The sequence below is a fragment of the Lampris incognitus genome, chromosome 7, assembly GCF_029633865.1.
Source record: "Lampris incognitus isolate fLamInc1 chromosome 7, fLamInc1.hap2, whole genome shotgun sequence".
Lineage (NCBI taxonomy): Eukaryota > Metazoa > Chordata > Actinopteri > Lampriformes > Lampridae > Lampris > Lampris incognitus.
In genome coordinates this window covers 7,969,307-7,984,592 of record NC_079217.1, presented here as the reverse complement: position 1 = coordinate 7,984,592, position 15,286 = coordinate 7,969,307, and the positions used below count along the sequence as shown (strand labels likewise).

At 45.6% G+C, this 15,286-nt stretch overlaps 1 protein-coding gene across 1 annotated transcript in view; it reads left to right on the top strand.

The window, feature by feature from the left end:
* The window catches only part of esamb (endothelial cell adhesion molecule b), a 44,588-nt gene that overhangs the window by 6,726 nt on the left and 22,576 nt on the right, over positions 1-15,286 (top strand). Inside the window, exons 2-3 of the mRNA XM_056283717.1 lie at positions 3,193-3,278; positions 8,016-8,161. Coding sequence (XP_056139692.1) covers positions 3,193-3,278; positions 8,016-8,161 — 232 coding nt within the window. The remainder of the gene's footprint in view (positions 1-3,192; positions 3,279-8,015; positions 8,162-15,286) is intronic.

The window sequence follows — 15,286 nt, the reverse complement described above, 5'->3', positions numbered from 1 at the left end:
TGATGTGTTGTAGTCATTACATATGAAGACTAAAGGATTTGAACCGTTCGTGAATTGCACAATCAGTTTTAGGTGGCGCTTATGTTAAAATAACTGCATCAGCTCCAAAGAGCTTTGAATGTATTTTGGATAGAAATCGTTTGCTGCAATTCACAGTTGAGTATCTCTTAAAAAAGGAAAGAAAAAAAAGGGGGCGTTCAGATCTTAAAGTCATTATTAATCAAATTATAAGACGTCATCACAAATCCGAGTTATCAGTAGCTCATGTTCTGCCAGGGTACACATCTTTTTCTTTTTTGTTGCATGTTTAGTCTTTATTTTCCATTCAAACGGTGAACATCTCGGTTTGAGACACACACAGGAAGTGGGCTAAAAATAGGTCGCATGACATCGGGGATTAAATGTAAAGCAATCTGCTAATCAGCGACTGTCAGAGTGACAGCAAACAACGGGGCCCGTGGCCAAAGTGACCATGTGTTGCATCATATCCATGTCCAGCTGAGCTCTCCCGCTAAACTCACGTGAGGTGAAGGATCGAGCCTGGGGTTGTTTATCGTTTCGGGATTAGGCAACGGGATTTACCAGATCCACAGCAGAAATGAAGAGACTGGAAAACCATAACTGGTGGGGGTGGCGGCGGGGATGAGGGGTGGTGATGGGGTAATTTTAGGGACGGCGTGGTGGTGGTGGTGGGGGGGGGTCACATTGTCCTAGGGGGAATAAGAAAGCACTGAGGTCATTGCAGCTGAATTGTAAACCTAAAAAATGATTACGGTCAGCATCTCTGTCTCTCATTTACACTGTATAGACTCCCATCCGTCCATTATCCAAACCGCTCATCCTGCTCTCAGGGTCGCGGAGATGCTGGAGCCTATCCCAGCAGTCACTGGGCGGCAGGCGGGGAGACACCCTGGACAGGCCGCCAGGCCATCACAGGGCCGACACACACACATTCACACCAAGGGACAATTTAGTACAGCCGATTCACCTGACCTACATGTCTTTGGACTGTGGGAGGAAACCCACGCAGACACGGGGAGAACATGCAAACTCCCCACAGAGGACGACCCGGGACGACCCCCAAGGCTGGACTACCCCGAGGCTCAAACCCAGCACCTTCTTGCTGTGAGGTGGCCGCCCTGTATAGACTCCATAGGCTCTATTTACTGGATAGACTATCCCTCTGTCACTTGCTAGTTAGCCAATGGCTCCCTCTCTTTACCGCTTTCTCATTTACACGTACTGTATAGACTCTTACTCTGCAGACTTGCTCATTTTTTCTCTCTCCCTCGCGCTCTCTCTCTCTCTTCAATTTCAATTTCAATTCAATAAGCTTTATTGGCATGGCGTACATGTGCACATATGGCCAAAGCGTAGGTCTGAACATAAGTGAAATAGAAATAAGATGATATCAAATAAATTGCACAGTAAAGCAACAGATCCTTGACGTAATATTGTTAACTAATTTAAAAAAAAAAAGAGAAGTAAAATACATCTGCTTATTCACTCACAGAGTTCATGTTGTTTCTTAGGTTATCTCATGACATTACATATTGTGCACAGCTCTGGTGCTTCAAGATTTTCTCCAAAACGAATACACATTTTAAATATGAATACACAAGCATACTCGCTCTCGCTCTCTCCTTTACACATACTGTGCAGACTTGATTTCCCTATCACTTCATTTAAATTCAGTTTCACTTCACTTGTGGCTGTCGGCACGGTGTACATGTGCACATATAGTGCCAAACTATAGATTTGAACACCATCTAGATAAAAACCCCACTGCCATCTCTCCTAAACACCTCCATGCCTCCACAGGTATGTCACCTAGACCAACTGCCTTTCCACTCTTCATCCTCTTCATAGCTGCCCTCACTTCCTCCCTAGTAATTCACTGCACTTCCTGATTCACCATCCCCACATCATCCAACCTTCTCTGTCTCTCTTTTTCTTCATTCATCAGCCCCCCAAAGTACTCCTTCCACCTTCTCAACACACTCTCCTCACTTGTCAGCACATTTCCATCTCTGTCCTTGATCACCATTATCTGCAGCACATCCTTGCGAGCTCGCTCCCTCTGTCTAGCCAATCGGTACAAGTCCTTTTCTCCTTCAGTAGTGTCTAACCTCTCATACAACTCACCATACGCTTTTTCCTTTGTGTTCGTCACCTCTCTCTACATCCAATTTCCCCTCGGGGATGAATAAAGTATTTCTGATTCTGATTCTCTCTTCACTTTACGGCACATGTCCTTGTACTCCTGTCTGCTTTCTTCGTCTCTCTATCTCACTTCTCCACCACCAAGTCTCCTCGTCTGACTCTCCTTGTCCCTGAACTCCACACAGCAGTCTTCCTTCTTCAACTTCCACCATTTGATCCTTGGCGCTGCCTTCACTCGCTTCCTCTTCTTAGTCTCCAGTCATCCTACAGACCACCATCCGATGCTGCCTAGCTACATTCTCCCCTGTCACCACCTTGCAGTCTCCAATCCCTTTCAGATCGAACATCCTAAATAAGATGTAGTCCACCTGTGTGAACTTTTTATTTGGCAAAGGTTTTACGCCGGATGCCCTTCCTAATGCAACCCTCCCCATTTATCCGGGCTTGGGACCGGCACTAAGAACTCCCTGGCTTGTGCGTCCTCAGTGGCTGGGTTCTATTTACCCATATTATCATTATTATTATTATTATCATTCAATCATATATCTTTTTATTTTTAAAGTGTGTATATTTCTCCAAATATACACACTTTAAATAATACACACACACACTCTCTCTCTTTCTCTCTCTCTCTCTCTCTCTCTCTCTCTCTCTCTCTCTCTCCCTCCCTCTCTCTCTCGTGCTCACCCTTATCCTGCTGTGTATTCACACACCCCCACCCTCCACCACTACCTCTGCCGCCACCAATCGCCTCATTCACAGCTGCATCCAGTCTGGCAGAGGGACGTGAAGCCTGCCGAGCAGCTGTGCAGCGGGCCCGGCAGCCTGTCTATGGATCACACCAGCTGTCTGCCTGCTTTACAGGTGCTTCCTCCTGTCGGGTCAACGAGGACTGGAGGCCGAGACCCCGTCCTTCTCTCCGTGCTCCCACTTGTTGCATTTTCCTGAACTCAGAGGATTATTTTTGGTGAGGTTGAGTGGGTATCGCATTTCCTCCGGTCCAGTCTTTTTGCGTGCGTGCGGGAAAAGTTTCAAACTGGCGGCGCCGGAGGACACCGATTGCTGGGATCACGTGATCCATCTTCAGTTGTCAAGCTCGGGGGACTGGGCACCCTGTAAGTTGAATGAGTTGAACTTTTGCTCCTCATCTTCTTTTTCTGTATCGCCCCCTCCTCGTTCTCGTGCCACCCCTTCAAACCTACACGTGTCCTCTACCGACAGCTTTGTTTTGCTTATTTTTCCTGTGTGGGGTTTCTTTTTTTTCTTTACCCCGACCGACTCTGTGATTTATTGGCTCACTTTTCGACTGTTTTGGTGAGTCACACATCCCGCCAACTAGAGTCCTCCCTGAAAGCTTTCCACAGACTATCCAATTGACCTAAAATGCTCGGGATTACCTTATTCTTCTGGTAATCCATATGACAACTCAATTTCTTGAGATTATCTAAGGGCTTTTTCTCCGGTCCCCTGATCATCCATAATGCCTTTAGATTAGCTCAAGTAGAACAGACACTAGTAGAAAAAGAGAGAAGATTTGCTTTCAGGGTGGGTCGGATTATCGCCGCGGTGGGGCTGGGAATTTATTTCTCGAGAATAAAGTCACTTTGCAAAGTAGGGGGTTTCGTGTAAAATTGCGGGTTGTCATATTCTGAGATTTTTCGTGCGCTGTGAGTCTTTATTGGAGATCACGAGATCTTTATTTGCTGTGTGGGGTGATTAATGAGGGATGCCCGCGCGGACTTCGGGGGTGCAGACAGCAGCTCATCCCAGTTGGTGAGGTCATATTGGGGTCGGTGTTATGTGGCTGCAGAGCAACTGTCGTCTTTATGTATTTGATATATTTTCCCTCGTGCAGCCCCTCCGTTCCCTCCTATCTGGATGTAGCATACTTGCCTCTCTTCCTGTCATAGTTGTCAGATTACAGATGCTGGATTATTCTAGTTAAGTGTGTTCTGAGTATGTACAGGGTTCAAAGGGGGCCGCAGATGTCAGCAGGTCAAAGGGCAAAACTAAGAGGGTTTTAGTCTCCCAGTTACATGTGGCAAATGTAAGGCTGGGAGTTGTTGATCCTAAAGACACAAGCACATTGGAAGTGTCTCACGTGTTTCTGCAGCTGCAAATGACCTAATGTCCCTCCTACAGGGCGACATAGAAGCATCAAATAGAGCATCTCAAAGGACATGCGTCAATCATTAAGGGCATCTGGGCTGTTAAGGTCCTTGGCACTGATCAATGAATCTCGCAGATGAGGTTTTACCAGGGCCACAGCGTATTTATTACTCAGCTTGTCGACTGAAATCAGTGGACAAGAAGTTTTTGGGGTTTTTTTTGTATGTTTTTGTTTGGTCTCAGAGAGTCCTGGGCCCTGTTTCATAAGGCGGATTTCGGGGAAACTCAAGAGTTAGTCAACCCAGAGTTCAGACTTAAACCTCAGACTTTGTAAAACCTGCTTTCTGAAACAGGCCCCTGGTTTCTCCTACTGAACCCTAAAATTGTCCTGATTAGTGTTGCTGTTCTTGCTGTTCAGGTTGCCTTTGTGGGTGCATTTCATGCTGCATTGTGTGTTTCACTTCAGCGTGTTTCACAGTACTGCAGTCATGTGATGTAATGCATCACTAACTTTTAGTGTCTTGCCATCTCACGTATTTGCATTTTGGAGCATGTTGTTTCCTTCATTTGATGGTAGAACAACTCAGACACGACCAATTGTGTCTGTAGGGATGCCTGACCAAGCCGGAGGTAATGTGGGGATTGGAAGCGCCGAATCCCGTGTTGGTAGGCAACGGAATAGACCACCACACCACCCGGGTGATCTATAGTAGAACAACTTTAACTTTGTTTAAAAAAAAATGGGGGTGCCCCGTAGGTTCACTTGGTAGAGCACATACCCCATAAGGCTGACTCCTCACCGCAGTGGCCTGGGTTCGAATCCAGCCCGGCCCTTTGCTGCATGTCATCCCCTCTGCCTTTCCTGTCTCTCTCTCTCGCTCTACTATCACTATCCAATAAAGGCAGAAAATACCAAAAAAAAAAATGCAACGCAAAATAATTCTTCTACTTCTTGCTGTTCTTCTTCCTCTTCTTCAAAATAGTAGTAGTAGTGGTGGCAGTGATGAGTGTAATTATGGGAAATATTGTTTTTTGACAGACTCCTTCAAATTCCTCGACACCTACATCAGTAACACTCTGAAATGTCAACTCAATTTTATTTGTATAGCCCATTATCACAAATTGCGAATTTCACTGAGTGGACTCTACAGCAAAACAACATCCTGTCCTTAGACCCTTGCATCAGATAAGGAACCAACTCCATTTCGGTCAACTCCCCCAGTCAACTCAATTTATATAAAACGCACCTTCAACCGGGCAGCTAAAATAACCAGTGACCCCCTCCCAGCCAGTCCACTACCTCTTCTAGCTTCTGCCCTCTGGAAGGCACTATAGGTCCATATTAACCAAAACCACTGGATTTAAAAACACCTTCTTTCCTATAGCACCCAGAACACTTGCCATCCCTTGCTAGCCCCCCTTGCCAAAAGAGCCCATATACTCACCTGAATGCACTGTATGCACTGGATTGAACTCAGACTGTTGGGCTACTTGATATGTTCGGGAACTGAACTCTACATATCATATATAATTACTGTATATATTCTCACATTCATTCATTCTTCATCAGCTGCTTCTCCGGGGTCGGGTCACAGGGCAGCAAGCTAAGTAGGGCACTCTAGACATCCCTCTCCCCAGCAACACCCTCCAGCTCCTCCTGGGGGAGATCCCAAGGTGTTCCCAGGTCAGATTGGACATGCAGTCCCTCCAGTGAGTTCTGGGTCTCCCCCGGGGTCTCCCCCAGATGGCCGTGCCCGGTAAACCTCCAAAGGAAGGTGCCCAGGAGGCATCCTAATCAGATGCCCGAACCACCTCAACTGGCTCCTTTCAATGCGAAGGAGCAGCAGCTGTACGCCGAGCTCCCTCTGGATGTCCGAGCTCCTCACCCTATCTCTAAGGCTGAGCCCAGACACCCTATGGAAGAAACTAATTTCAGCTGCTTGTATCCGCAATCTCACCCTTTCAGTCACTACCCAAAGCTCATGACCATAGGTGAGGGTTGGAACGAAGATTGACTGGTAAATTGAGAGCTTTGCCTTCCGACTCAGCTCCCTCTTCACCACAATGGCCTGGTACAACATCCACATTACTGCTGATGCTGCACCAGCCCGCCTGTCAATCTCCCACTCCATCCTACCCTCACTCAATTATTCCCCAAGAAACCCAATGAAAGGATGCCAGCAGAGTTACAGCACCTTGCCCGGAAAAAGGGAAACTGGGGCCCCCTCCTGGAGCCAGACCTGGGAAAGGAGCGCACCAACGAGCATCTGGTGGCCGGGCCTTGGCCCATGGGACCGGTCCCAACCCAAAAAAACAACATGGAGCCACCACCCCATGTACCCACCACACGCGAGGATGAGCATTGGGGTAGGGTGCAATGCCAGCCAAGCAGTAGGCAAAAGAGGGGACCGGGGCATGCCAACTTCTGGCATCGCAGATTGGTCCTTAGGATGTAGAATGTCACCTCTCTGACAGGGAAGGTGCCTGAGCTGGTGCAGGACGTGGAGCGGTACCAACTAGATATAGTTGGGATCACCTCCACACATAGCATGGGCTCTGGTACCAAATTCCTGGAGAGGGGCTGGACTCAGCCACTTGTATCTGCGATATCACCCTTTCGGTCACTACCCAAAGCTCATGACCATAGGTGAGGGTTGGAACGAAGATTGACTGGTAAATTGAGAGCTTTGCCTTCCGGCTCAGCTCCCTCTTCACAACAGTCCGGTACAATGTCTGCATTACTGCCGATGCTGCACCAATCCACCTGTCTACACCAACTCCATTCTACCCTCACTTGTGAACAAGACCCCAAGATACTTGAACTCCTTCACTTGGGGCAACAACTCATCCCCAACCCAGAGGGAGCAAGCCACCATTTTCCGGTCGAGAACCATGGCCTCAGACTCGGAGGTGCTGACTCTCATCCCAGCCATTTCACACTCAGCTGCAAACCACCCCAGTGTGCGCTGGAGGTCACGTTCTGATGAAGCCAACAAAACCACATCACCTGCGAAGAGCAGAGATGCAATTCTGAGGTTCCCAAAGTTGACACACTCCTCACCTTGGCTGCACCTTGAGATCCTGTCCATGAATATCACAAACAGAATTGGAGACAAGGGACAACCTTGGCGGAGTCCAACACCCACCGAAAATGTGTTTGACTTTGTGCCAAGAATATGGACACAGCTCTCACTTTGGTTATACAAGGACTGGATGGCTTGTAGCAACTGCCCTTGTGCCCCATACTCCTGCAGTACCCCCACAGAGTGCCCCAGGGTACGCGTTCGTAAGCCTTCTCCAAGTCCACAAAACACATGTAGACTGGCTGGTCAAACTCCCGTGCCTCCTTCAGCACTTTCGCAAGGGTAAAGAGTTGGTGCGTTGTTCCATGGTCAGGGCAGAATCCGCATTGTTCCTCCTGGATCCAAGGTTCGACAATCGGTTAGAGCCTCCTTTCCAGCAACCTAGAGTAGACTTTCCCAAAGAGGCCGAACAGAGTGATGCACCGATAATCGGAGTACACCCTCCGGTCTCATATTCTCCCATTCATGGGTTTCCTTTTTGTGTGGGTTGTTGTAATATGGTGCTGCATGTTTTTCTCTCTTTCTTTTTGCACTGGAACTGAGCTACGGTGGAGTACCAAAACAATTACCACTAACATTGTTGCATGGCTATAATAAAATATCTATCGATCTATCTGTCTAAACAAATGCTGTGTGTGTTGTGTTGTTTTGCTGTTGTAGGTGACACCCAGAGGGTGGAGATCCCCAGAAGAGAGATGGAGGTAATTAAGGGCCAAATGGTGGTGTTGCAGGCCTGGTACAGCCCCACCTCAGACATTGCCAAAAACTCGATCATTTGGCAGTTCTCTGGTAATGAGTCCAAACAGGTGAGTGAGTCGACACAGAAAACACCATATAAAGGGAGTTATATTATATGAGGTTTTGACCTCTTGAGTCGGAAGTGCATATGTTTAATGATGAAGACACTGTGTTTTTCAACAACCGCCCTGTTGAAGTTTCTTTGGACAACATACCGAATCCCACTGAAATCCAAAGCAGCACCCTCCAAGTATGCTGCTTTACAGCTGACTGAGAACTTTGACCCCTCAAAGGGAAACAATCATGATTTTAATTATTATCTCTTATTGTAGGGACAACAATCCACTAGCAGCCATACAACTGAGTAATCTGTGTGTCTCTGAAATGCCGCTGAAATTGTGGCATCAGTGACCTCACTGGTGGAAAATCTGTGAATCAGTCTTTATATGGCATTTGGTGGCATTCATTATAACAGCTGTATGTAGTGCTTTTTATTGCAATGTAACTTAGCCTGTTTCACTATAGCTCATTGTAGTTCTCTCATTCACTGGCAGACACAATTTTCCTGGCTTTCAGAGACACAAAAAAGAGGACTGCTCAGTATAATGACTGCTATACATGGCTGCTATATAGTGTAATGGCTGTGTTATACCTACAACATACATAGATAGATAGATAGGTAGGTAGGTAGGTAGGTAGGTAGGTAGGTAGGTAGGTAGGTAGGTAGGTAGGTAGGTAGGTAGGTAGGTAGATAGATATGTTTGATCGATCAGTAGGTAAGAATGTTAGCTTTCCATGCTGTCCAGTAATTCTGTGGCTTAGACTCCTAATGCTATACAAGCCAACTACTTCAGCTATGAGTCAGAGTAACATGAATAGATCGGATGTCGCCCGGGTTAACAAGGTCCATGCCAGGTGTTGGGGAACCAGGACAATCTGATGAGAAAAGGGCCACTGGAACAAGACATTCATGGACAAGGACTTAGAACCTGGAACTGATGGAATGCTACTATAACAGCAGACCCTAGGAGAAGGGCTATATCAGGCATATTTAAGAACTGTGGACCAGTAGGAGACCTACTTCCACATTGACTCAGAAGTAGCTAGTGGCTCAATGCTTGAACATCAGTAGAAGGAAGCTACCGTCACAACTAGGATGGAGAGGCTCCAGAAGGACTATACAATTAAGCACCCTGAATGGCCACCCAGTAAGTAGGCAGGAGATACATGAGAACAGACTCCAAACAACTGAAACAATCCTACCAGCCATCACAGCTGAAGTTACTGAGGTTAAAATGAGAATCATGGCCAGACTAAAGACAGTCAGCCACTGGGCTCGGCTTCCCCTTATGCAATATATTGACTGCCACCATAACAGAGACCAACGAGCTTGTATTTGCCACTGTAACCATAATCCTAGAGATGTTTGGGTACAGGATTAAGAACGCAGGTCACCAACAGTACCCTCCATGGAAAAGAAGGCTGGAAGCCAAGATCAAAGCTGCATGGAGAGATGTTAGCCAGTTAACAGAGGTGCAGAAACGTTTGATGAAAGACAGGGCCTGGTTGAAGAAGTACAGCAAGATACCCATAAGTGAGGCCATGGAAACTGCCAAACAAAGGCTCACAGCGTTGGCCAACAGGCTTAAGAGATACACTAGAGACATAGAAGCCAAAAAAGTAAATGGCCTGTTCCTCAAAGAACCTTCCAAAGTGTACTCCCAGCTACAGAGTAACAAGGGAACAACATCAGACCCATACAGAGCAGAGACCGAGCGATGCTGAAAGGATAAATGGGAAAAGGAGACATCACACAACACCAATGCCCAGTGGCTGGTGGACCTAAGCAATATCCCAGAACAAGAACTAGTTATCACAGTGGCCGACATCTAATGACGAGTTTCAAACATGAAGACCTGGACTGCACCAGGCCCTGACGTGATGCATGCCTACTGGCTGAAGAAGCTAACAGCACTCCATGAATACTTGGCGACACAGATGAACCAGCTGCGAACATCAGGGTCTCAACCTGACTGGCTAACACAGGAGAGCAATGCAGATCATGTAGGATCCTCACAAGGGTACAACACCTTCAAACTGCTGGCTGATAACGTGCCTCTCCACAACATGGGAGATCCTGTCAGGCATCATAGCAGCAAAGCTGAAAGGGCACACAAGTCAATATGAGCAAAATTCAGAAAGGAATTTGGAACAACACCAGAGGGTCAAATCATCAGCTACTGGTTGATAGAGCAGTCACTCAAGACTCTAAGACCAAACAGGCCAACCTGAGTACATCCTGGATTGACTACAAGAAAGCCTACAAATCAATGGCCCACACGTGGTTACTGGAGTGCTTGGCACTATACAAAGCCAACAGGACACTAATAGCCTTCATCAAGAACTTGGTGTGACAGTGGAAAATAACACTAAAGGCCAACTCAAAGACAATCACACAGGAAACCATCAAATGTGGCATATACCAAGGTGATGCACTATCCCTGCTGCTGTTCTGCATAGGCCTGAACCCCCTCAGTCAGATCATCACAAAGAGTGGATATGGATTCAGGTTCAGATGTGGAGTTATCATCAGCCACCTACTATACATTTCTGACATCAAGCTGCATGTCAGGAATTGATTTGTTGACTCGCTGATCCGCCTTACCAGGATCTACAACAGTTACGATACAGCTAGGTTATTAAGGGCCTTAAATCACCTTTAAAGCCCTTAATAACCCAGCTCCTTCATATCTTTCTGAACTCCTTCATGTCAACATGCCCTCCCGCACTCTCAGATCCTCTTCTGCTCTCCAACTCACTACATCATTGGCCCGCTTGACTACCATGGGGTCTAGAGCCTTCAGTCATTCTGCCCCCCACCTATGGAACTCTCTCTCTAAAGACATTCACAACATTGGCTCTCTTTCAACCTTCAAACCCCATCTCAAAACGTACCTTTTCAAACTGGCATATTCAGTCTGATCCACGCTTCATTGAGTTTTGTGCAGATGATGTTTTTATACTTATCTGTTGTATTAACTTTTTATTGTCTGTCCTGCTTTGTTTTGATCTTATGCTGTCTGATACAGTGCTGCTTATTTTATTTTTTTAACTATGTTCTGTAAGGTGACAGGATAAAAGACATACAGGACAATTAGAAGTACCTTGATGTTCGACAGGCAAATGGAAACCGTGAGGAGGCAGCAAGGAGGTCAGCTACAGCCAAATAACTCCAGAGAGTGAGGCAGGTCCTGAGGAGCCAGCTCAATGAGGAGAACAAGATTCAAACCATCAACACATATGCCCTATCAGTCATCAGATACCCAGCTGGAATAATAAGCTGGTCAAAGGAGGAGGTAAAGGCCACAGATATCAGGACACAGGAACTCCTCACAATGCAGAGAGGGTTCCACCCAAAGCCCAGCAGCCTGAGACTGTACGATAAGTGAAAAGATGGGGGGCCGAGGGTTAGTGAGTGTCAGAGTCACTTTTGAGGATGAAACAAGGACTATCAATGGGTAAATCAGAAAGATGCCCCCCCCCATGATAAACTGCTGTGAGTGAGTACTTCAAGCAACAGAAGACAGAGTGATGAAGAAGAAGAAGAAGAGGCGGTATCATGGAAGTCTAAGTCCCTCCATAGGATGTACTATCAACAGATAGAAGATGTGGCTGATATTGAGATATCCTACCAGTGGCTAGAATAGGCTGGACTGAAGGACAGCACAGAGGCTCTGCTCATAGCAGCACAAGAACAGGCACTCAGAACCAGATCAGTTGAGGCAGGGGTCTACCACATCAGACAAGACCCAAGATAGAGGCTGTGCAAAGACACCCCTGAGACAGTCCAGCACTTAGTAGCAGGGTGTAGAATGCTAGCTGGGAAAGCGTACACTGAAAGGCATAACCAAGTGGCTGGGATGGTGTACAGGAACATCTGTATTAAATACAAACTGGAAGTCTCGAAGTCCAAATGGGAGAGACTGCTAAGGGTGATTGAGAATGGCATAACTAAGATCCTGTGGGACTTCAAGTTCCAGATGGACAAGTGGATGCTGGCTAATCAACCAGACATTGTGGTGGCTGACTAGGAACAGAAGACAGCAGTACTGATGGATATAGCAATCCCGAATGACGACAACACCAGGAAGAAAGAGCACGGGAAGCTAGAGAAATATCTCTTGCTTTGTCTCCAAACCGTCCAACCTGAGCTGTTCCTCTATTAACTCATTCCTATTCCTTTCCATCTTTGTCACTCCCACTGAAATTTGTAGCATCTTCAACTCTGCCACCTCCAGCTCCGCCTCCTGTCTTTTTGTCAGTGCCACTGTCTCCAAACCATACAACATAACTGGTCTCACTACCATCTTGTAAACTTTCCCTTTCAATCTTGCTTGTACCCATTAGTAAGCTTAACCGACTTAAAAAAGAAATTATCTATCTTTTAACATGGTGATTACACGCGATTAATGAATACCCGATGTTAATGTAGGAACTCAAGAATTGATGTAACTGCTCGAGAACTCGAATGCTCGAGTATTCTGTTCAACCCTTAATATATACCGATCAGCCAAAATTTTAAAACCACTGACACGTAACATTAATTATGTCATTACAATAGCACCTGTCAAGAGGTGGGATATATTAGGCAGCAAGTGAACAGTCACTTCATGAAGTTGAACAATCAGTTCTCGTAGTTGATGTGTTGGAATCAGGAAAAATGGGCAAGCGTAAGGATCTGAGCTACTTTGACAAGGGCAAAATTGTAATGGCTAGACAACCGGGTCAAAGCATCTCCAAAATGGCAGGTCTTGTGGGGTGTTCCTGGTCCAAGAAAAGACAACAGTTGAACCGGTGACAGGGTCATGGGTATGAAAGGCTCACTGATGCACATGTAAAGTGAAAGCTAGCCCGTCTGATCCGATCCCACAGAAGAGCTACTATAGCTCGAATTCCTGAAAAAGTTAATGCTGGCTGTGATAGACGGGTGTCAGAACACACAATACATCGCAGCTTGGTGCATATGGGGCTGCGTAGCCACAGACCAGTGCCCATGCTGACCTCTGTCCACTACTGAAAACACTTACAATGAGCATGTAAGCATTAGAACTGAACCATGAAGCAATGACAGAAGGTAGCCTGGTCTGATAAATCATGTTTTCTTTTACATCATGTGGATGGCTGGGTGCATGTGTGTCTTTCACCTGGGGAAGAGATGGCACCAGGATGGACTATGGGAGGAAGGCAAGCTGGCAGGGACAGTGTGATGCTCTGGGCAATGTTCTGCCGAGAGACCTCGGATCATGGCATTCATGTAGATGTTACTTTGACACGTACCACCTACCTAAACATTGTTTCAGACCAAGTACACCCCTTCATGGCAGCGGTATTCCCTGATGACAGTGGCCTCAGGTGGTTTTAATGTTTTGGCTGATCGGTGTATATATATATATATATATATATATATATATATATATATATATATATATATAACACAGTGGTGCTTGAAAGTTTGTGAACCCTTTAGAATTTTCTATATTTCTGCGTAAATATGACCTAAAACATCATCAGATTTTCACACAAGTCCTAAAAGTAGATTAAAAGAACCCAATTAAACAAATGAGACAAAAATATTATACTTGGTCATTTATTTATTGAGGAAAATGATCAAATATTGCAGATCTGTGAGTGGCAAAAGTATGTGAACCTTTGCTTTCAGTATCTGATGTGACCCCCCGTTGTGCAGCAATAACTGCAACTAAATGTTTCTGGTAACTGTTGGTCAGTCCTGCACATCGGCTTGGAGGAGTTTTAGCTATTCCTCTGTACAGAACAGCTTCAACTCTGCAATGTTCATGGGTTTCCTCACATGAACTGCTCACTTCAGGTCCTTCCACAACATTTTGATTGGATTAAGGTCAGGACTTTGACGTTGGCCATTCCAAAACATTAACTTTATTCTTCTTTAACCATTCTTTGGGAGAATGACTTGTGTGCTTAGGGTCGTTGTCTTGCTGCATGACCCGCGTTCTCTTGAGATTCAGTTCACGGACAGATGTCCTGACGTTTTCCTTAAGAATTCGCTGGTATAATTCAGAATTCATTGTTCCATCGATGACGGCAAGCCGTCCTGGCCCAGATGCAGCAAAACAGGCCCAAACCATGATACTACCACCACCATGTTTCACAGATGGGATACGGTTCTTATGCTGGAATGCACTGTTTTCCTTTCTCCAAACATAACGCTTCTCATTTAAACCAGAAAGTTCTATTTTGGTCTCATCCAGCCACAAAACATTTTTCCAATAGCTGTGTAGCTTGTCCACATGATCTTTGGCAAACTGCAGATGGGCAGCAATGTTCTTTTTGGAGAACAGTGGCTTTCTCCTTGCAACCCTGCCATGCACACCACTGTTGTTCAGTGTTCTCCTGATGGTGGACTATTGAACATTACCATTAGCCAATGTGAGAGAGGCCTTTAGTTGCTTAGAAGTTACCCTGGGTTCCTTTGGGATCTGGTGGACTATTACACGCCTTGCTCTTGGAGTGATCTTTGATGGTCGACCACTCCTGGGGAGGGCAACAATGGTCTTGAATTTTCTCCATTTGTACACAATCTGTCTGACTGTGGATTGGTGGAGTCCAAACTCTTTACAGATGGTTTTGTAACCTTTTCCAGCCTGATGAGCATCAACAACGCCTTTTTCTGAGGTCCTCAGAAATGTCCTTTTTTCTTGCCATGATACACTTCCACAAACGTGTTGTGAAGATCAAACTTTGACAGATCGCTGTTCTTTAAATAAAACAGGGCACCCACTCACACCTGACTGTCATCCCATTGATTGAAAACACCCAACTCTAATTTCACCTTCAAATTAACTGCTAATCCTAGAGTTTCACATACTTTAGCCACTCACAGATATGTCATATTGGATCATTCTCCGCAATAAATAAATGATCAATATAATAATAATTTTGTCTCATTTGTTTAATTGGGTTCTCTTTATCTACTTTTAGGACTTGTGTGAAAATCTGATGATGTTTTAGGTCATGTTTATGCAGAAATATAGACAATTCTAAAGGGTTCACAAACTTTAAAGCACCTGCGTGTGTGTGTGTGTGTGTGTGTGTGTATATATATATTTATTTATTTATTTATTATTTTTTAATTTAATTATTTTACTTTGTTTGTC